The 16,989-nt window shown below is 47.6% G+C and overlaps 1 protein-coding gene across 1 annotated transcript in view; it reads right to left on the bottom strand.

Annotated features, from left to right (window-relative positions):
• Positions 1-2,627: 2,627 nt before the first annotated feature.
• Positions 2,628-16,989, bottom strand: part of DENND2D (DENN domain containing 2D) — a 43,506-nt gene continuing 29,144 nt past the window's right edge. Inside the window, exons 8-12 of the mRNA XM_019546363.1 lie at positions 14,277-14,454; positions 11,886-11,927; positions 11,024-11,114; positions 7,637-7,876; positions 2,628-3,182 (exon numbers count right to left, since the gene is read on the bottom strand). Coding sequence (XP_019401908.1) covers positions 3,121-3,182; positions 7,637-7,876; positions 11,024-11,114; positions 11,886-11,927; positions 14,277-14,454 — 613 coding nt within the window. The 3' untranslated portion in view covers positions 2,628-3,120. The remainder of the gene's footprint in view (positions 3,183-7,636; positions 7,877-11,023; positions 11,115-11,885; positions 11,928-14,276; positions 14,455-16,989) is intronic.

Genomic DNA, 16,989 nt, shown 5'->3' with positions numbered 1-16,989 from the left:
AAAGCACACCCAGTTGCTATGGTAATATATAAATGCCTGTAATAAATAATGGAATAAATAAATTCTACCCCCTTGCACTTATACAGTATGATACAGTCTTATTTATGCTACAGGTTATCTTAGATATATGTATGGACATAAGACCATACAATTAAATTAAAAAGTGACTGGGATGAGCATGGGCATTATATTTCATGTGTCCAAAGAGACATCAAGTTGCACATTCAACTCAAAAACTTCCCCGTTTCTGTATTAACGAGCTACTAGAGAGGCCGTCACAGCAAGAGTCTACTGAACTTCCTGGAGCACCGGAGTACAAAACTCTCTTGAAAACAACATGTAACCTGTACCTCACTGAGCTAGCTTTCCCTCACAAGCCACAAAAATGATGAGGAAATTTCCTGTGCGTGGGTGACAGAGGGTAACTGAGATGGAAAGGGGTTTTAAATGTATTAAAAAAAATGCAATGACAAGCTGTAAACCACAGACTCTGAGCTACTTCCATGGTAAATGCTCATTTGAATTTAAAAAAAAAAAGAAAGTCCTTTAAGAAATGAAAGCTAGTTTCAGACATTTTTCCTCTGTCAACAGCAAACCAGATAACAAAATGTTCGTGCTTGCTGTAATCAAGACTGATTGGTTGTTCCTCATTGCCTTTATGGCTTTCCCCAACAGGTGAAGAATGGCCTTTGACAGCTTATGGAAGTGGCTGAAAACAGCAAGTGATGGCCCTTTTGAAAGGCACTTTTTTTGTTGTGGGTTTGCCTGAAAGGGAAAATTCTGTGGTCCAATTTTGAACAAAAATGTAATGCAAAACTCTAGAACTCTTAGTTCAAAGATGATACCTTTATTAGACCAACTAAGAAGTCGCCAAAAAATTACCTTTTTCTGCAAGCTTTCAGGCACACACGCCCTTCCTCAGGCTCAGGGAAAATGGTAAAAGGTCCCCATCAGTAGAAAATAAACTTCATTTTTGCACAGAGGAAGCTGAAGGTGGAAGTCTGTTCCTCTGGGTCCAGGAGAGTGTCTTTGTGAGGTGCTCTCTGATGTGCAGGTAAGGCAGGATTTCCTTCCCTGGTGGTGTCAGATGGCAGAGAAGCAGGGAGGTGTAGAAATCTTTTCTTGCTCAGCAATGAAGTTTAAGGCCCAACTCAGCATCCTCTGTACAAAAATGAAGTTTATTTTCCACCTATGGGGATTTTTTACCATCTTGAATTTTCCATGAGCCTGGGGACAGGCATGTCTGCCCAAAACTTGCAGAAAAAGATACATTTTTTTGCAATTTCTTAGTTGGTCTAATAAAAGGTATCATCTCTGAAACAAAAGTTCTGGAGTTTTGCATTTTTTTGTCTCAGGCCAACACGGCTACCGAATACATCCCTAACAAAAATGTATTTTTCCACTGAATTTTCTCAGAATTGAAATCTGGTGGTGTGAAGTCTATTAGAAAGCTTTATTTTTTTGTTGTTTATAGGTTCACACACTTACAACACGCTGCCCTTCCCCTGTAGTTTGCATCTAGGATTTACAACTTACATAGATCCAGGATAAATTTCTTCTACATCCAACTGAATGGGAATTAGGCAAAAAGGCATTTAGACTAGAAATCAGAGAAAAGTTACCAAGGATTCGGCTTCTGGCACAAATTTCCTATGGGAGTAGGAAGTGCAAGAAAGCTCAAATGATTTTAAGATGAAACTCAATAATATTACAGTGCCGGTGATAACAGGGGACTGGACTTAAGAATGGAATAGTTTCCTTCCAGTCCTTATGTTCTTACCCCAGCAGTGTTCACAGGCCAAATCGCTTACATTTACATTTTTGGGGCAGGGATGGGCATTTTCTTTTGCATTGGTGTCCTGGTCTGTGATGGGACTACTAGGTGCTACCTAGTAATAACGAATCATAGCTTCAGCAATGTTTCAAGAATATATCTTGGACATCTCTAGAACGTAAATGTAGCAATGACTTCATGCATCAGTGTGTAAGCTTTCAGCAACTTTTCAAAACGGTGCAGCCTGCTCTTCCAGTACAACCGTTGCTGCTCTCACAGGACTGAATACCTGACCACATCCTGTTAAGTCCTCCATTTGGGACCAAGAGGTAGCATTTACTGCCCACTCCATCCCACATTCAGACTATGTACTCTAGAAGAATGCACTACTAGGGCATAGAGAAGGCCAGCACCTGCTGGTAAATCTGTTGCAAACATCATCTTTCGTGGGATTCACTAGTGTTAACTACAAAGGCTTTTAAAACTCATCTTCCAAAACAGGCACAAAAAAACCCCCATAGAGCTGTTCAGAAACAGACACTGCTAGATCTGAACACTTCCTCCAAACTCCAACTGCAAAATTTCTCATTTCCTTTGCTGCAGCACACGTCCCCCACAGCATCTGGAAATGGACCCTAGTGCAAAAAAGCCTATCTATTTTAAATCCCTGTTCTGCTCCCTCAGTCTGCTTTAGGATGCTGTTTTGAACACCCAAGCAAAGGTGACTGAAACAAAACTGCACCAAAACCAGGTGAGCTACTTCTAGCTCTTTCAGGTTCTAAAAAAAGAAATGTGTCCATAAAAACACAAGCACAACCACTTCAGAAATCCATACTCTGCAGGACACTGCTCGGCTGAAAAAGATTGTTTTAATTAAAATATTTTCTATCAATACATTCTATTGCAACAATTATTCTACATCCTTGGGCATTTCAGAGCAAGCCCACACTCTCACCTCGGTTTCACTCAGCTTTCACATAAAGTCCATGCTTCTCTTCAGCATCGACAGCAATAGGCACTTGTTACAGGACCTGGGTTGCTACTTGTTCAGATGTTGCAGGTTAGTTGGACTGCAAAAGCAATCCCAGGCCTGTTTGTTAGCTGCATAGAAAAGAGCCTTCTAATGCAATCATGCCCTGAAAAAGAAGAGACAGAGGAGGAATCGGGCTCCTGTGCTGACTAGGCTTCTCGTTATTCACAGATAGGTGGAGGAGGGTAGAGATGCCCACAGCCAGCGAAGTCCACAAGCCTCTCTGCCTTTGAAAGAGCCGTTTGCTCAGTCCAAATAGAGTACAGCTACAGGCAGCAATCTGCCCAGCCAGGCTCCTCTCTTTAAGAGCAGTAGTTCAGGAATTTCTCCGTTTCTTTTGTTCTTGATATTCAGCTATTTTTTGCTGGAAGTAGCACCCTGTGGACAAGAAAAAGCTGGATCAGTCGTGCCACTTTCCGGTTTCCCAATAACTCAGGTCATAGGCTGGCTTCTGCTGTATTTAATGTGCTGTGTGCTGTGCAAGCAGAAGTTAGCCAAAGAAATGAAACAATCAACCAGAGCTCAAGGCGCAGAACCCGAAGATGGACTGGAGTAGACTGAGATCAGGGCAAGGAATATAAGGAGCCAGGGCAGTTTTACCATATCAATGATGGTGGGACTTAGATGCCAAGGAGATGGAGATACAGAGATTAATTTCTCAGCCAAGGGGCTGGGGGACCTATTTAACTACAGGAACAGAATCCAGTGTTTCCAGTAAATGAGGACATAAACCACAAACTCCTCTCAGCCTACATCAGGAAGTGCGCTATCGGCAGCATTTGATCTTCATTTACACTAAGCAGTAACAAAACCTGCTGCTGTGCACCTGGGGGTAAACTGGAGCTGAAACAAACTGTCCCACATTATGGGGACGTGAAGCTGACTTGAGATTATGCAAAACTAAAATCATGTCAGTTGACACATGATGGCTGGAGAACAAAACTCACCATCCAGCTGGCCTGCTGGAAACTCAGACTGGTTGCAAGCTGTTAATCTACAGACTCATCTCTGGTTATAGCAACTAAATTCTGTATTTCTTACCCACATGCCCTTCACTTCTAAGGACCAGCAAAGAGCATGAAATTGTAAGAATTAGGAGCATCCTGAATAGCTACATACATTATGGCCACACGGTAGCCTCTCCCTGGTTAAGATTCAACAAAAAGATGCATTCTGGGGTAACCTGACTTTAACTTACACTCACTACATTCCTCCAAGTGTTCCTGGGGTCTGTGGCTCAGATTTTTTTTCGGTAAAATATGAAGCAAGTCGGAGAAGCAGATTTTATCTCAGGAAAACGAGAGGAGCATGGACTCCTGGGTCCTAACTGCTTTTCAGATGTGGCCCCTCACAGATGATTTCCACTGGAATAGGCACATTTGCTTTGCTCAAACCTGTGATAAGATTACAGGCCTGATCCTGTTCCCATTGAAGAAACGGGCAAAACTCTCCTTGACAGCCAGGGTGCAGGCCCAGGCTCTTCTGGTCTAGGAATATTTTGCAGTATTTGGGGTGCACATTGCCAGCAGGAGAACTAAAACACCGCACCAGCTACTGGAGAACTCAAGGGTGAGCTGAATGTGACCAAGAGGAGAAAAATCCCAGGCTCCGAAGATCATAGAGAGATGTTATGTTACAGCCAGCCCATCTCCTACTCCAGGGTCATTCACCATTTACTGGCATGTGGCTCTCAGGTAAGTCTGTGCTGCAACGGGGCGCGTAATTGCAGCACACAGAGGAATAACATGAAGTAGCTTTACCGGGTCAGGTTCGAACAGCAGAGCAGCCGCAGCAGCACGGACTTTAGCGCGGGCTGTACAAGGGTGTGGGGATCCAGGGAGACAGGCTGTACAGGTGCCTGTGCTGCCAAAGTTTCACTGCTGTTAGTATCCAAGCCAGCCAGGTTAAACTTGGTGCAGGCATGCCTACTGCCCCTGCAATAATCCTGCCTGGAGCAGTGTAGACAGCCTAAGCTTTCCAGGTACCACATACAAAAGCATGCCCTATTACCAACCAGCTGTACCACTGGGAAGTTTGTTCTGAGTAGGAATATGTTGGTTGACTCTTACCCCACCTCCACACCCCTTTACACCTTCTCTTAGTGTGCTGAATGCTTCCACTGCTCTCTCTTTTCTGATGAATCTTGAAACTTCCCATCTGACCCCAGCACTCTTTGCTGCCTAGGCAGGGGGTCAGACTCGATGATCTGCTGAGGTTCCTTTCTGACCCTAACATCTGTGAATCCATAAATTAGCTCAGCTTTCACTATTCTGATCTGTTGTCCCATCCAGGCATATATAAGACAGGCACCGATATTGAGGCATCCCAATAAGACACCTGCCTTAATGGATTAGAGATCTTTTCTATCTTTCCAGTATAATAAGGTAAGAGCAGCAGCTTGGAAAAGTACATGAAAGCACTGATACGTAACAAGTTTGCAGGAGAGGGACTGAATCTCACCTTGATTAACTGGCAAGCTGTGCGCCAGAGGGGAAGCCACCATGTAATCAGTTTAGGTTATCTAAAAATTATGGATATACCATGTGTGGCCTGCTCAGTAGAGGAGCACCTATATATCACTCCAATATCAGATCAGCACCAATATAAAGAAAATTGACTGCATCAGAAATTGGCCTAATGTGGCTGATAATTTGGCCAATAAATGACCCATGCATGCACACAGCCTCAGCACAGCATGCAGGCAGTGAGGAGCGCAGACTGACAGCTTGGAGAGGTGTGTGCAGCTGGTAAGTATGTTGTGGTGGAAGGAGAGGGAAGGCATGGACACACACACACACACACACACACACACATCAAGGTCCCTGCGGTGAGGGAGGGAGTGGGGCGGGGGCTGGGGTAGCACTGCCCAGCCAGGGCGGGGTAGGACATGGGCCGGAGCCGGGGCTCATCCGGAGTGGTGGGGGGTGAGGGATCATCCGGGGGTCTCCTGCTGCTGCACACACCCTGTGGGGGCATGGGGGGGGGGCTGCAGCTGCAGGCTGGGGCTGATCCAGGCTCTTCCTGGTGCATGGGGGGAGGGTTGGGCCAGGGCTGTGCTCAGGGCAGGCGGCAACAGCGCTAGGAGCGGGGTTTCAGGTTAGGCTACAGCAAAATGTGGGGTACCTGCAGCCCCTCCCCATAGCCCCCTTCCCAGCACTGCTGCTACCTGCCCTGAGTGCAGCCCAGCCAGCCCAACCCCCACCAGGAAGAGCTTGGTGCAGCCCCGGTCCCAGCCCGCAGCTGCAGCCGACGCTGCCCAGATCCAGGAGGCTCACGCTCTCCCCTGCTGCCCCAGCCCCACTCCCTCCCTCAGTGCAGAGGCCTTGATCTGCTCCCCGCCCTCCCCACGTTCCTCCCCTCCTCCTTCCACCGCAACAGACTTACCAGCTACATGCAGCTGTATCAGAAATCAGATCAGTATTGGCCGATATGCCTCCTTAAAAATTGGCTATCAGTGTCGGCCCCCAGACTCTCTATCGGTGCACCCCTACTGCTCAGGGAGGTAAACTTGCTATGCAGTTATGCGGGGTTATTAGATTTTCCTGTTTGACTAACATACCAGGGGGCACAGGAAAGACCACCAGGAAGTCAAGGCAAGGCTTTAGATTAGCAATCTCTAAACATTGGGGCGGGGGGGAGTGGGGAGGAGTGTTCAAGACAGGTGCGAATGGAAGTTAGCAGTTCTTCCGCCAGTGCGGGGAGCTCAGAGATCAAGGGGATACTGAGTGGTTTACAGAACCCACTGGAGGGGCAAGGGTGTGTGAGAGTGGTTCCTAGTGGGAAGATTCAGGCAGAAGGCAGAGACAGGCCAGGGAAGCTGGAGAAAAGACACACAAACATGTGTTGGCTGTTTATTGTCTTAAGATCTGTCTGCACCTAAATGCCTTGGTTCAAAATAAAAGAAAGTCTGGTGTCTTTACTCCTGGGCAGAACACAACTGCAGGCTTGAATCTAAGGCATACTGAGTTGATCAAAGGGAGAATCTGGGACAGGAACTGTAAGACCTGGTCTCATTTGGGAAAACTGCCTGATTTCACCTGAAAGAGGTAACGGCTTGAAGGGGGAACACACAACAGCTCCAGATAGCTGGCTGCCTGTGACAAGTTAGTAAAGGTCTCCCTGGAAATGACAACAACATGATCTGGCTCCTATGAAGCTCTTTTCATCAGCAGACCTGAGAAAGGCCAGTATCATTATCCCCACTTTACAGATGGAGAAGATGAGGCATAGACAACTTGTCCAAAGTTACAGGGCAGTGGGCAGAGCCTGGAATAGCATCCAGGTCCCTCCAGCTCCAGCCCAGCAAGCTCTCATCTAAGCTGTGCTGTATTAGTTTCAGATACTGGCCTGGGGGAGGAGAATATACTGCAAGAAAGAAGAAAGATATTCTGAAATCTTCAATTCCCATCTCCACCAAGGGTTGCTGTGGGGAGAGAGGCAGTAGCTCTGCATCCAACACAGGTGACCACTTCAGTTGGTGCATAACAGCTGTGATGTCTGAGAGAGGTTTAGCCTTGTCCAAACACCGATCTAAACCGTCCTCTCTCATAGCAATTTTATCCTTTTCTCCTTGGCTATGCTTTCAGAGGCAGCCACACAAAACCAATTATTTCTCACCTGCACGACCAGATAGGTAAATGAACCCTCCCTGCTCTAATCCAAGCAATCCAAAGGACGGTTTCTGCACATCCACCAATGTGATAATTACCCAACTCTTCTGAAAACACTGTCATTATTTCAGGCACCACTAACCCCCAGTGCTGGCACTGCAGTTGCCAGATTGCCAGGCATTAGCTGTGAGCAGGGCAAGGGGAGGAGATGGTACAGTCTACCTTCTTGGGTTGCTCTGCTCCTTTCTGCTTCCTGGATAAACAAGGAAAACATCTGCGTCTTCACAAATTTTTTCACAAACTTGCGGCAGGACTTGGAGGTGATGGCTTTGCAGAACGCTCGCTCCTGCAGGTTGCCCTGCCCGCTCTTGCTCCATTTGATGTACGATGCATAGTGGCCAACAGTTCGGACAAAGAAGTGCACAAAACACTCCGAAACCTGGGCGTTCACTTGTTCAGAGGCTGGAAGGAAAAAGAGAAACATGAACGGCTGGGAAACAGGAGCCACTGTCTATGAAGTTTTTACATGGTGCCCATGACCTCAGCATATTACCATGTTTAATGTACTTATCCCTGGAAAGAGGGCACTGCTATTATCCCCATTTTTCAGACAGGAAACAGAGACTTATAGCTAGAGGCTACGTGACTTGTCCAAAGGCACATTGATTCTGTGGCAGATCAGGGAATCGAACCCAAGCCTCAGTTAGTGTACAGCCTACTAGACCATCCCTCTCACCCTCTGTTTGACCCTGAAAGGAGTTGCCTTGAGAAATCAATCGACATTCTTCAGTTTAAATGCAGCAGTAACACCTGACCTATGCCAACTTGTATGGGTCCCCGTTCCCAAGTGCGGAAGAAAAATGGGAGAAAGCCCTGGAGATGCCATTTGCTTAGTAGCCTGAATTGTAGTTGAATAAGTAGTTGAACTGAACTGCTGCTCAGACCCAGCCTGGGATTTAAATGCTCAGTCATTACAGTAGCAGCAGCTCTATGTGCAATGGACAGGTACCTGGAACAGCCATGCTTTGCTTTTCTTGTAACACCTTGTGTCCACAGACCTTAACGCACTGCATACAACCTAATAAAAATGTGCCTATAACTTTCAAACCACGCATGCACTAGCTGACAGAGAGGCTGGAAGGATGATCTCATCTTACACTGATCTAATTCACAAACTGTGCTTGTGTCAGAAGCAATTGTCATCACCCTCAGACATCAACACCCAATTTTTAGAGATTAAATCAGTAAAGAGCTATAACAGCCACTGGCATATGGCACTGCCCTGCACGGACAGCTCTGGGCAGATAACTGTGCTAATGAACCAGACATAATCTATAGTGGCAGAAGGATGTCTAGGTGTCAGGAGGTTTTCCTAGATCTATATTTCACAGATTTTCAGGGTCACTGGCTCCTCTGCTTTACAAAGCCAAAAAAATCCTACATCTTCTGGACCTTTGGCTGCCCTCTCTAGTGATGGATTATTTCTCTCCTTGTCTTTGCAGTCCCTTCTGACGGTAACAATTATGAAGCAAAATATTTGTCTCTGAATTTGTTCAGAGCAAGAAGGCCTGGGTGATTTTTCACAGTGGAGTATTACTCTGAAGTGACTCAATATATAAATCCCACATGTAGTCTCTCTCAGTTGCTTTAGTACTATTATATACTTATTTTTGCAAAAAAATGACCCCTGGCCCCTCACAGATCTATCAAAACTAGCCCATGGGCCAGATCTGGTCCCCTGGGGCTTCTTGTGGGCAAAACCGTCCACCTCTGCAAGCCAGTTATGGCCCACAGAGCTTGCTACCATTGCTGCCGGAGCCACAAGGACTGCAGTGTTAATCCCTGGAGCTGCTCTTTCAGCACAACTCCAGTTAATGCCACTCACCTTCCCCTACACACCCTGATTTCAGCAGAGGGTAGAAGTTACCCCTGGTGACTGAGATGGGCAGCAAGGGAAAAAGGAGGACAAGTGCCAATGGCATTGACTCCTTGGGCTCTGGAGTCACACCAAAACTGCAGCTCCGGCAGCCACGAGGATCAGCGTTGCTACCACCGCTCACTGATAGTCTGGTTTGTAGGAAACTACCTGGTGTGGATTTGGCCTGTGGGGGCCAAAAAAGCTTTACAACCCAGACTTAAACCATGCAGAATAAACTAACTTATGAGTTGCTGGGGTTTCTTATTATATCATCACCCAGCCCTGCATGCTGAGCTTGGGATTGGACAGTAAGGCTGCACTGTTTCCATTTCACCCATTATCACCAGTCATTCATGAAGACTGGAACTTTTGGAGGCCAGACCCATGGCCTTGTCTAAGAAGATTTCCTTTCCCTCCCCTGCCTCTTCCTTTCCTTCCTGGTTCTGGATTTGAAGGCTCTGCATGTATCACATCTCTTGAGGATGTAAAAATCGCCCGAGTAATTTAAACAGTACGTAAAGCTGTCTGAAACAGAAGTCACCCCTTCACAGAAAGGGCAGTGATGAAACACGGAGGCATTGGCAACACCAACACCAAAGGGGAAACAGGCTTTTTTGTCCTGCAACAGAGTGACTGAGACTCTCACATGTCAAAATGACAGGTAAGAGAGAACTAAATTAAACTGAACTAAAGCAAAAAGCAGGTCTGTAAAATGGTTGCTTCACATGGTGCAGCTAAATGAAGATCAACAGAGGATGAAGACGACAAGGGCACCAGCCCCAACTCAAACTTGAGGTCTTCTGCCTTTGCTCCCAAAGCACTTGGGGAAGGACAAGGAAAAGAGTTACCAAGTCAACTAAAAAAGTTATAAGAAAAGGCAATGAGACAGAAGCTGTGCAGAGCTTTGAATAAGTTGTAGGCCACAAAGCAGACTGATGGAAGAAGCTGCAACTTGGCTGGATAGTTGAGAGGAACTCAGGAGCAGGAAGTCTGCCTTGGCCTCAGCTGGAGCGCTTGTTTTGGATACTGCCATGACGCAAGTTCTCCCGTCAAGGCTCCAGGGCGCAACACCCATGAGAACGGCTATGCGGACAATTACTCAAAGAACACAGCAAGCATCCCGCCATCTGCAAAAAGACAACGCTCCCGAAGGGAACGCACCCACCTCCAGGGGGCATCACGGTGAGCAACAGCAAGCTCGTGGAGCGAGCAGATGGAGAAGAACCACAGACATACAGAGAAGTGTCTTGGGATCCGTGGTAATTCAGACCTGTCTTTTACAGTATCAGTGTAATGGCATCTGAGGCAAATGCTCACTTGGTGCAAGCTGCCACAGCTCTACCTCCAATGACCTTCAGTGGAGCTGTAGCAACGGAGGCCGCAGAAAATCCACCCACACATCAAGCTGTAGGGAGCTTAATCCTCCCCCTTGGGAAGGACGAGGCCCGAGTTGCCCCTGCTTGGGTCTAGGCATGTTGTTTCAGGGTCTTGGCTGATCTAGTCTGGGTACTTAGCTGTGCTCTCCAAATCAGCAGCTTGCTCTTAAAGGGTGCTTGGGACTGAAGTACACATAGCCTTAGAGAACTGCAGCTAGGAGGCAGTGCAAACTGCAGGTGCCCAGGAAAAGTGCTTTGCCCGGAGCCCCAACAGTCGCTCTGTGTGAACTCAAGACACAAGACTCCTCTGCTTACTCTGTACGTTGTTGTTGCTGTTGTGTCTATCCAAAGATGTCAGCATCTCACTCTGCAGCTTAGCAGGCAACACCTCCTCTTCATCCCCAACCTGAAACAAGAGTGTTGTTAAGTTACCCAGCTACTGCAAAGTGGGGCAACCTGGGACCATTAGTCTCTAAGGGCAGCGGGAACAGAAGCACCACAGAGATAGGAGTCTTACTTCTGAGTTTGTCTTCAAGACTAAACCATCCTGGGAATTAAAACCATCTCCTTCCCAAACCCTCTGAAATACACTCTACCACAGATCCAGGGCCAGGATCACCACCGTCTCTGTGGTAGTTATTAATCATCATTAGATGCCATCGCCTATTCATTTTCATTCCAAAAGGTCATGGAGAGAGACCTTCCCCAGAGAATGTGGTACCTCTCTTTCTGATACCACCTCCCCCTTGCTATTCCTACCAATGCAACCACACCTGAGAAATCAATCTGCAATACACATCCATTGTTCTCTCCCCGGAGGGCAGTGCCCTGTGTGTCTTTAACACAGAAAACTACCGTTACATTTCATCATTTCATAGTCAGTAGAGGCTGGAAGGGACCTTACAGATAATCAGGTCCAGCCCCCCTGAGCCTGGGCAGTTGATTAGTAAGAATTCAGGGAAGAGGCCTCTCCCTTAAGCCTGCAAAATGCAAATAATCACTGTCAGGTGGGGCAGAGCTGTGTGTTATTCCCTGACCAGCCAGTATTCGGGCGTCTACAGGGCCTTAAGAACATTTTTTTTAAAAGCCATGTAACAGCCTGAGAGGAAAACAAGTACGCTGCAGGCACCCGGGGCTGGGCAGCAGGAGCGGTGCTTCTGATATGAGGAACACCTACCGAAGTCAAGATCTTTCCTTCAACCAAGTTGACCAGCAGAACCTAAAAGTGACAGAGAGCATCCAGGGTTAGTACAGCAAAGCCACTTGGATGCAGACATCGTTCAAAAATCAATCCTATGTGCCCCAAGTTGCTTGGCCCACCTCCAAGCTGGGACTGCTGAGTAAGACCAAGGCAAAGGGAAAGTGCTTGATAAACAGCAGAGGCACATCTGGAAAGGCAGCCCAAGTGCCTAAAAAGGGACTTGCACAGAATGAAAGCCCCTAACAATGAATCAGAAACTCCCATTCCAGCAGCCTCAAACCCCTTGGGCACATACGTTCATTTGGCAGCTGTGTATTTGACTGCGAGAATCCCAAGCTGCCTAAATGCAGGGTTTTGTCTGTGCCAGGATAGCAGCCAGGCATCTAACTCCCCAGGGGATCCAATCCAGCAGAGAACAGGCCTAGTACATACCAGCAGCGCCGAGTCCAGCACAAAGAGCAGTTTCCATGGTCACAGTTATTCAAAAACACAGCAAAAATCAGCAAAATGTGGTGATGGTACCTCCCCACTTCTGTATAACAGACTAGAGGCTAGGATGCTCCCCTGAGAAGTGGGTGAGCTGCGCTCTAGGCTTTCCTTTACCTGTGGGGCTTCAAACTCCCACCTCCTAAGACAGTGCCCTAACCAGCAGGGCAGCCACCGGGTAAAGAGGGCACTTTCCATCCCACCCCCGTGCAACGAGGTTCCAGTCCCTGGTCGAGACAGATCTTGCTTTTTGTTCAACAACGGTCTACTGCAAAATGTATGAGTAGTCCTGGGAGCAGAAACCAGGACCTGTCACAGGTCTTCCAGGGTGAGTGGTCTAACCAAAGCTATATACAGGAGGGCACCATAGCCACTGCCACTGCCCTGTTACACTTGACCCTCACAAGAAGATGCTGGTCTTTGGCTCAAGTACTTTTGAAGGCATCTAACATATCTAAATCACACCAGAGAGGGGCAGGGGTCCAGACATGCCCTGAAGCTCAGTGTTTCTATTGGTTCCACACTCACTATGCAGATACTTGTGAATTGTTCTTCAGATGACCTTTCCTAGACCTGCTTCCTTGAATCACCTTGCTAGAGCAAGATACCTAATTCTTAGGCACTGAGGCCAAAGATGGAGGTTTGTTAGGGATCTGGCCACCATTACCTTCCCCGCCTTTCCAAACTACCTGCGTGCTGAAGAAAGGCAGAACAGCCCACACTACAGGAGCACATCCAGCCCAGAGGGAAGATGCCCCCATCTGCTGCCTCTTGGGAGGCCTGTGAGTCAGGAGTTTCCACCCCAATCCCACTGACTGCCCCAGAAACCACCCTCAACCCCCATCCCCACAGAAGGGAGAAGAGGCTGTTAGGCTTGGGATCCTGATGTCATGTATGATAGCTTTTCAAAAATGCTCCCACCACAGCTACCAAGCCCCACAGGCTGCGAGAGGAGGGAGATTCAGGCTGATTCAGAATACAGGGGGGAGGGATGCCCCTTCGCTCCACAGAAGATGATAGGGTCCCTGCCCATCTACAGGGAGTGATACAGCACCCCATTAGCCTTACCTAGCAGGTTGGGAGTCACCTTAGGACAGGGGTTGGCCCGCTAGCTGGATCCAGCCCGTGGTGCCATGAGAAATCAGTGGCCCTGCTACGGATCCCCCTCTCCCTCTGCAGCCCCCTCCATGCCCTCTCTTGCCCCACATGGCAGGCGCTGTTTACCATGAATACTGATTTTGCCCCTCCCTGGGGTCAGGGGTCAGTAACACATGGTAAGGTGACAGCAAGGGCGCTTGGGCACTGCAAAGGAAGCCACTACACAGTGGGTGGGGGCCCAGGTGACAGGGGAAGAAATGGTGGGGTGGGAGGGAAATCAGCAGCTCGCAGTACTGCCTGGGTCAGAAGCAGTGTTGGTGAGCAGATTTAGGTTAGACATGATTGATGGTGAGCAGATTTAGGTTAAACATTAGGAAGAACTTCTTTACGGGAAAGGTTGCCAGAATCTGGAATGGGCTTTCAAGGGAGGTGATGCTCTCCCCTACCTTGGGGGTCTTTAAGAGGAGGCTAGACATGCACCTGGCTTTTTCCTGCCCAGGGCAGGGAGCTGAACTCGATGATCTGCTAAGGTCCCTTCTGACCCAAACATCTATGAATCTATAAGCTTGCCAACCCCTGCCCTAGGAAACAACTTGGCCCATTGCTGTTCCTTTCTGCAACAAATGAGTAGCCCTGTTCTTTCTCCCCTGACACCAGAAAGCTGGTACAATCTCTGTCTTTCACTCAGGGGCCTGGAACAGTTATGGGGCATGAATGGGGAAACAGTTATCTTCAAAGCCAGTTGCCAGCACAGCCAACTCTCGATGCTGCACAAGGCAGTACCTCCTCCATAGGCTGATCCTGAATCTGCTGCAGGTGGCGTATCTGGACTCCGACCATGAAGGGAGTGGGGCAACACACAGTGTCGATCAAGCATTCAGGAACCACAGGGATGTAGGTGTGTGCCCAGGTGAAGGGGTAGAGCAGGGCCGCCACGGCATGGATGCACTGGGATAAGACACTGAAGAGCAAACAAAGGATCCAATTACAGTACAGATGTGGCACCTTCAGGGATTACAGACCCACAGGTCAGCATACCAGCAGGTCAGCTTTACAGTGAGATTTCCATGGAGTTTGTGCCCCATTTTTAAAAATGACTTAGTCCCATAGGAACCCAAGTCTCAGGGACTCTCAAAGACAGAGGATCCTAAGTCACTGGCACTTTTGAAAAGTATTCCCCCAGTTCAAGTGGCCTAGTCTTATGAGCTCTCCCTGCCCCTCAACTCCTGGCAGCACTGCCAGCTGTTGATGTTTTATCGTGACTTGCTCGATATTAGGTGTTTTTTAAAATCCCAGGTTCCTGGACTTAGTGATGATGACCAAACCTCAGCTTTTATTTTTGAAAAGGTAAGTTTTTAGTAGTTATAGATATGGAGAAAAGATGGAAAAATGCCCCATTAAAGACTCAAACACTAGAGGGGAGAGAAAAGGGACTAGAAACTTTGTCTTAAAAAAAGTCATGGTTTTAGTCCATCTCATGATCCCAGGGGTTGAAAGCGTGGCTGTCAGCAGTGAGACACTACCAGTGCTCACAATGGCAGGGCGCCAACACTTCAACAGCAGCTCTAAGCTGACCTTTTTGGTAGCAAAAATTTGTCCCATTAGAAAACAATGACTCTGTTTCAGACACCTCCTCCCCTTAACACACGCCATGAAAAAATGCTGAACAACCAATCTGCCTCACTTTGCATGGGAATGGGAAACCTCCTATTCCTCTTTCCCAACCTCCCAGTTACAGCACAGCTGGGAGAGCCATGACTCTCATTCTAACATGAAACCTGAGCAGTGATTCAGCACTGTAAAAGAAAACTAACTACCTAGATGCAGGAAAGTTGGGAGAGTCAGATACGCTGAGCCATTTACACAAACAAATTCAAAATTGCTGCTAAGGTTACACATCAACAATAACCTGCAGAGCTTTCCATCAGCAGATCTCAAAACACATCTTACAGGAAGTCAGTACCAGCTTCCCAATATTAGAGACAGGGAAAGTGAGGTGGGAAGGTGACTGGCCCAAGTTCTTACAAGAAGGAAGCAGGGATTCCTATTTGAAATCTCAAGGTTTATCAGTGGGCACATCTACAAGTTAATTAATTTGCTTTAGGTAATGTGCATTAAATCTAGTACCCCCATTGTGAGATACTAGAAAAATGTACGTTAGCCTATTTTTAATAAGCATCAGCTAAAGAGAATTTTTTTTGTGATATTTTAATGCACATTAAATTAGCTAAAGCACATTAAAGTGCACGTGTAGACGCTTTACACAGTCAAGTCCTGTTTGCCCATTAGGCCAGCCAGTGCCAGAGTGCAATCTTGAAAAAGCTTCTGATTTATGTCAGCTGGTGATTGCAATTAAAGCCCAAAAGGGTAGACAATATCAGGGTAGAAAGGAATATGGAATTCCCCTGGACTCCGTATTTGTCCATTGCCAGGCTTCAGAGGGATGGGCTGTGTTCTGCGTAGTCATCATCACTAAGAGAAGTCACTGTTCGCCAGCTGGACAGAGAGGATCCTGCCATGGCATCAATTCTCATCTCTCATTCTGTAGAGTGACAGTCCGGCAGCCACAAGTCTGCAGAAGAGTCTGACAGAAGGAATCCAAGACAGAGGACAGATGGGAATCTGCAGGCTGTATAACTAACGGAGGAGCCTGTTTATACTTCCCTGCCACTGCGAGAGCAGAGCTCTGCTACTGTGTCAGGCTGTTCCGCGCACAGAGAATTAACCCTTAGGTCTCCACCAGGAACTAAGCTGGGGGGTCAGATTCCAGGGTGTGGTTATTCTGTGAGCAGCCTGTGTCCCTGACGTACTCTTTCAGGTCAGCTACCGATCACGTGCACATGCTCTTTGTTGTCCCAGGGTGAGAGGTCCCTTGCTTCTCTCCTTCTCTGCACTTGTGGTTGGATTTATCTCCTGCTCTTAGGAAGGCAGAAATTAGCCACCACTTGGGGCTTTCAGGTGTTCCTAGCCACACACAGAATGTGAATGAGCGATCCAGAGGAGAGGTAGCTCATTCACTTTCTCCAGCTTTCTAGCATGGACATATAGAACCATGGAACAGAAGGGCTGGAAGGGACCTCTGGAGGTCATCTAGTCCAAACCCCTGCTGGACTAGTCCAAACCCCATCCAAACCACCTAGCTCAGTGGTTCTCAAACTTCTTAGATTCAAGGCTTCCCTTGCTAGCCTCAAGGACCCCTGCAGAAAATACTAGCTCTTAGCTTTCATTCACTTCTTGATTCTGGAAAGATAATACAGCAATTCTTCTATTGCAAACAACGCTGGTTAGCACTACAGATGAAAGGGACTTGGGGGTCATAGTTGACCACAAGATGAACATGAGCCGCCAGTGTGATGTTGCGGCTAGTAAAGCAAGCAAAACGCTGGCTTGCATCCATAGATGGTTCTCGAGCAGATCCCGGGACGTCATTCTCCCCTTGTACTCGGCCTTGGTGAGGCCGCAGCTGGAGTACTGCATCCAGTTTTGGGCTCCACAA

Source organism: Crocodylus porosus, unplaced genomic scaffold, assembly GCF_001723895.1.
Source record: "Crocodylus porosus isolate Cpor-Errol unplaced genomic scaffold, CroPor_comp1, whole genome shotgun sequence".
Lineage (NCBI taxonomy): Eukaryota > Metazoa > Chordata > Crocodylia > Crocodylidae > Crocodylus > Crocodylus porosus.
Note: the sequence above shows the minus strand (reverse complement) of the source record. Positions and strands in the feature narration are given on the sequence as shown.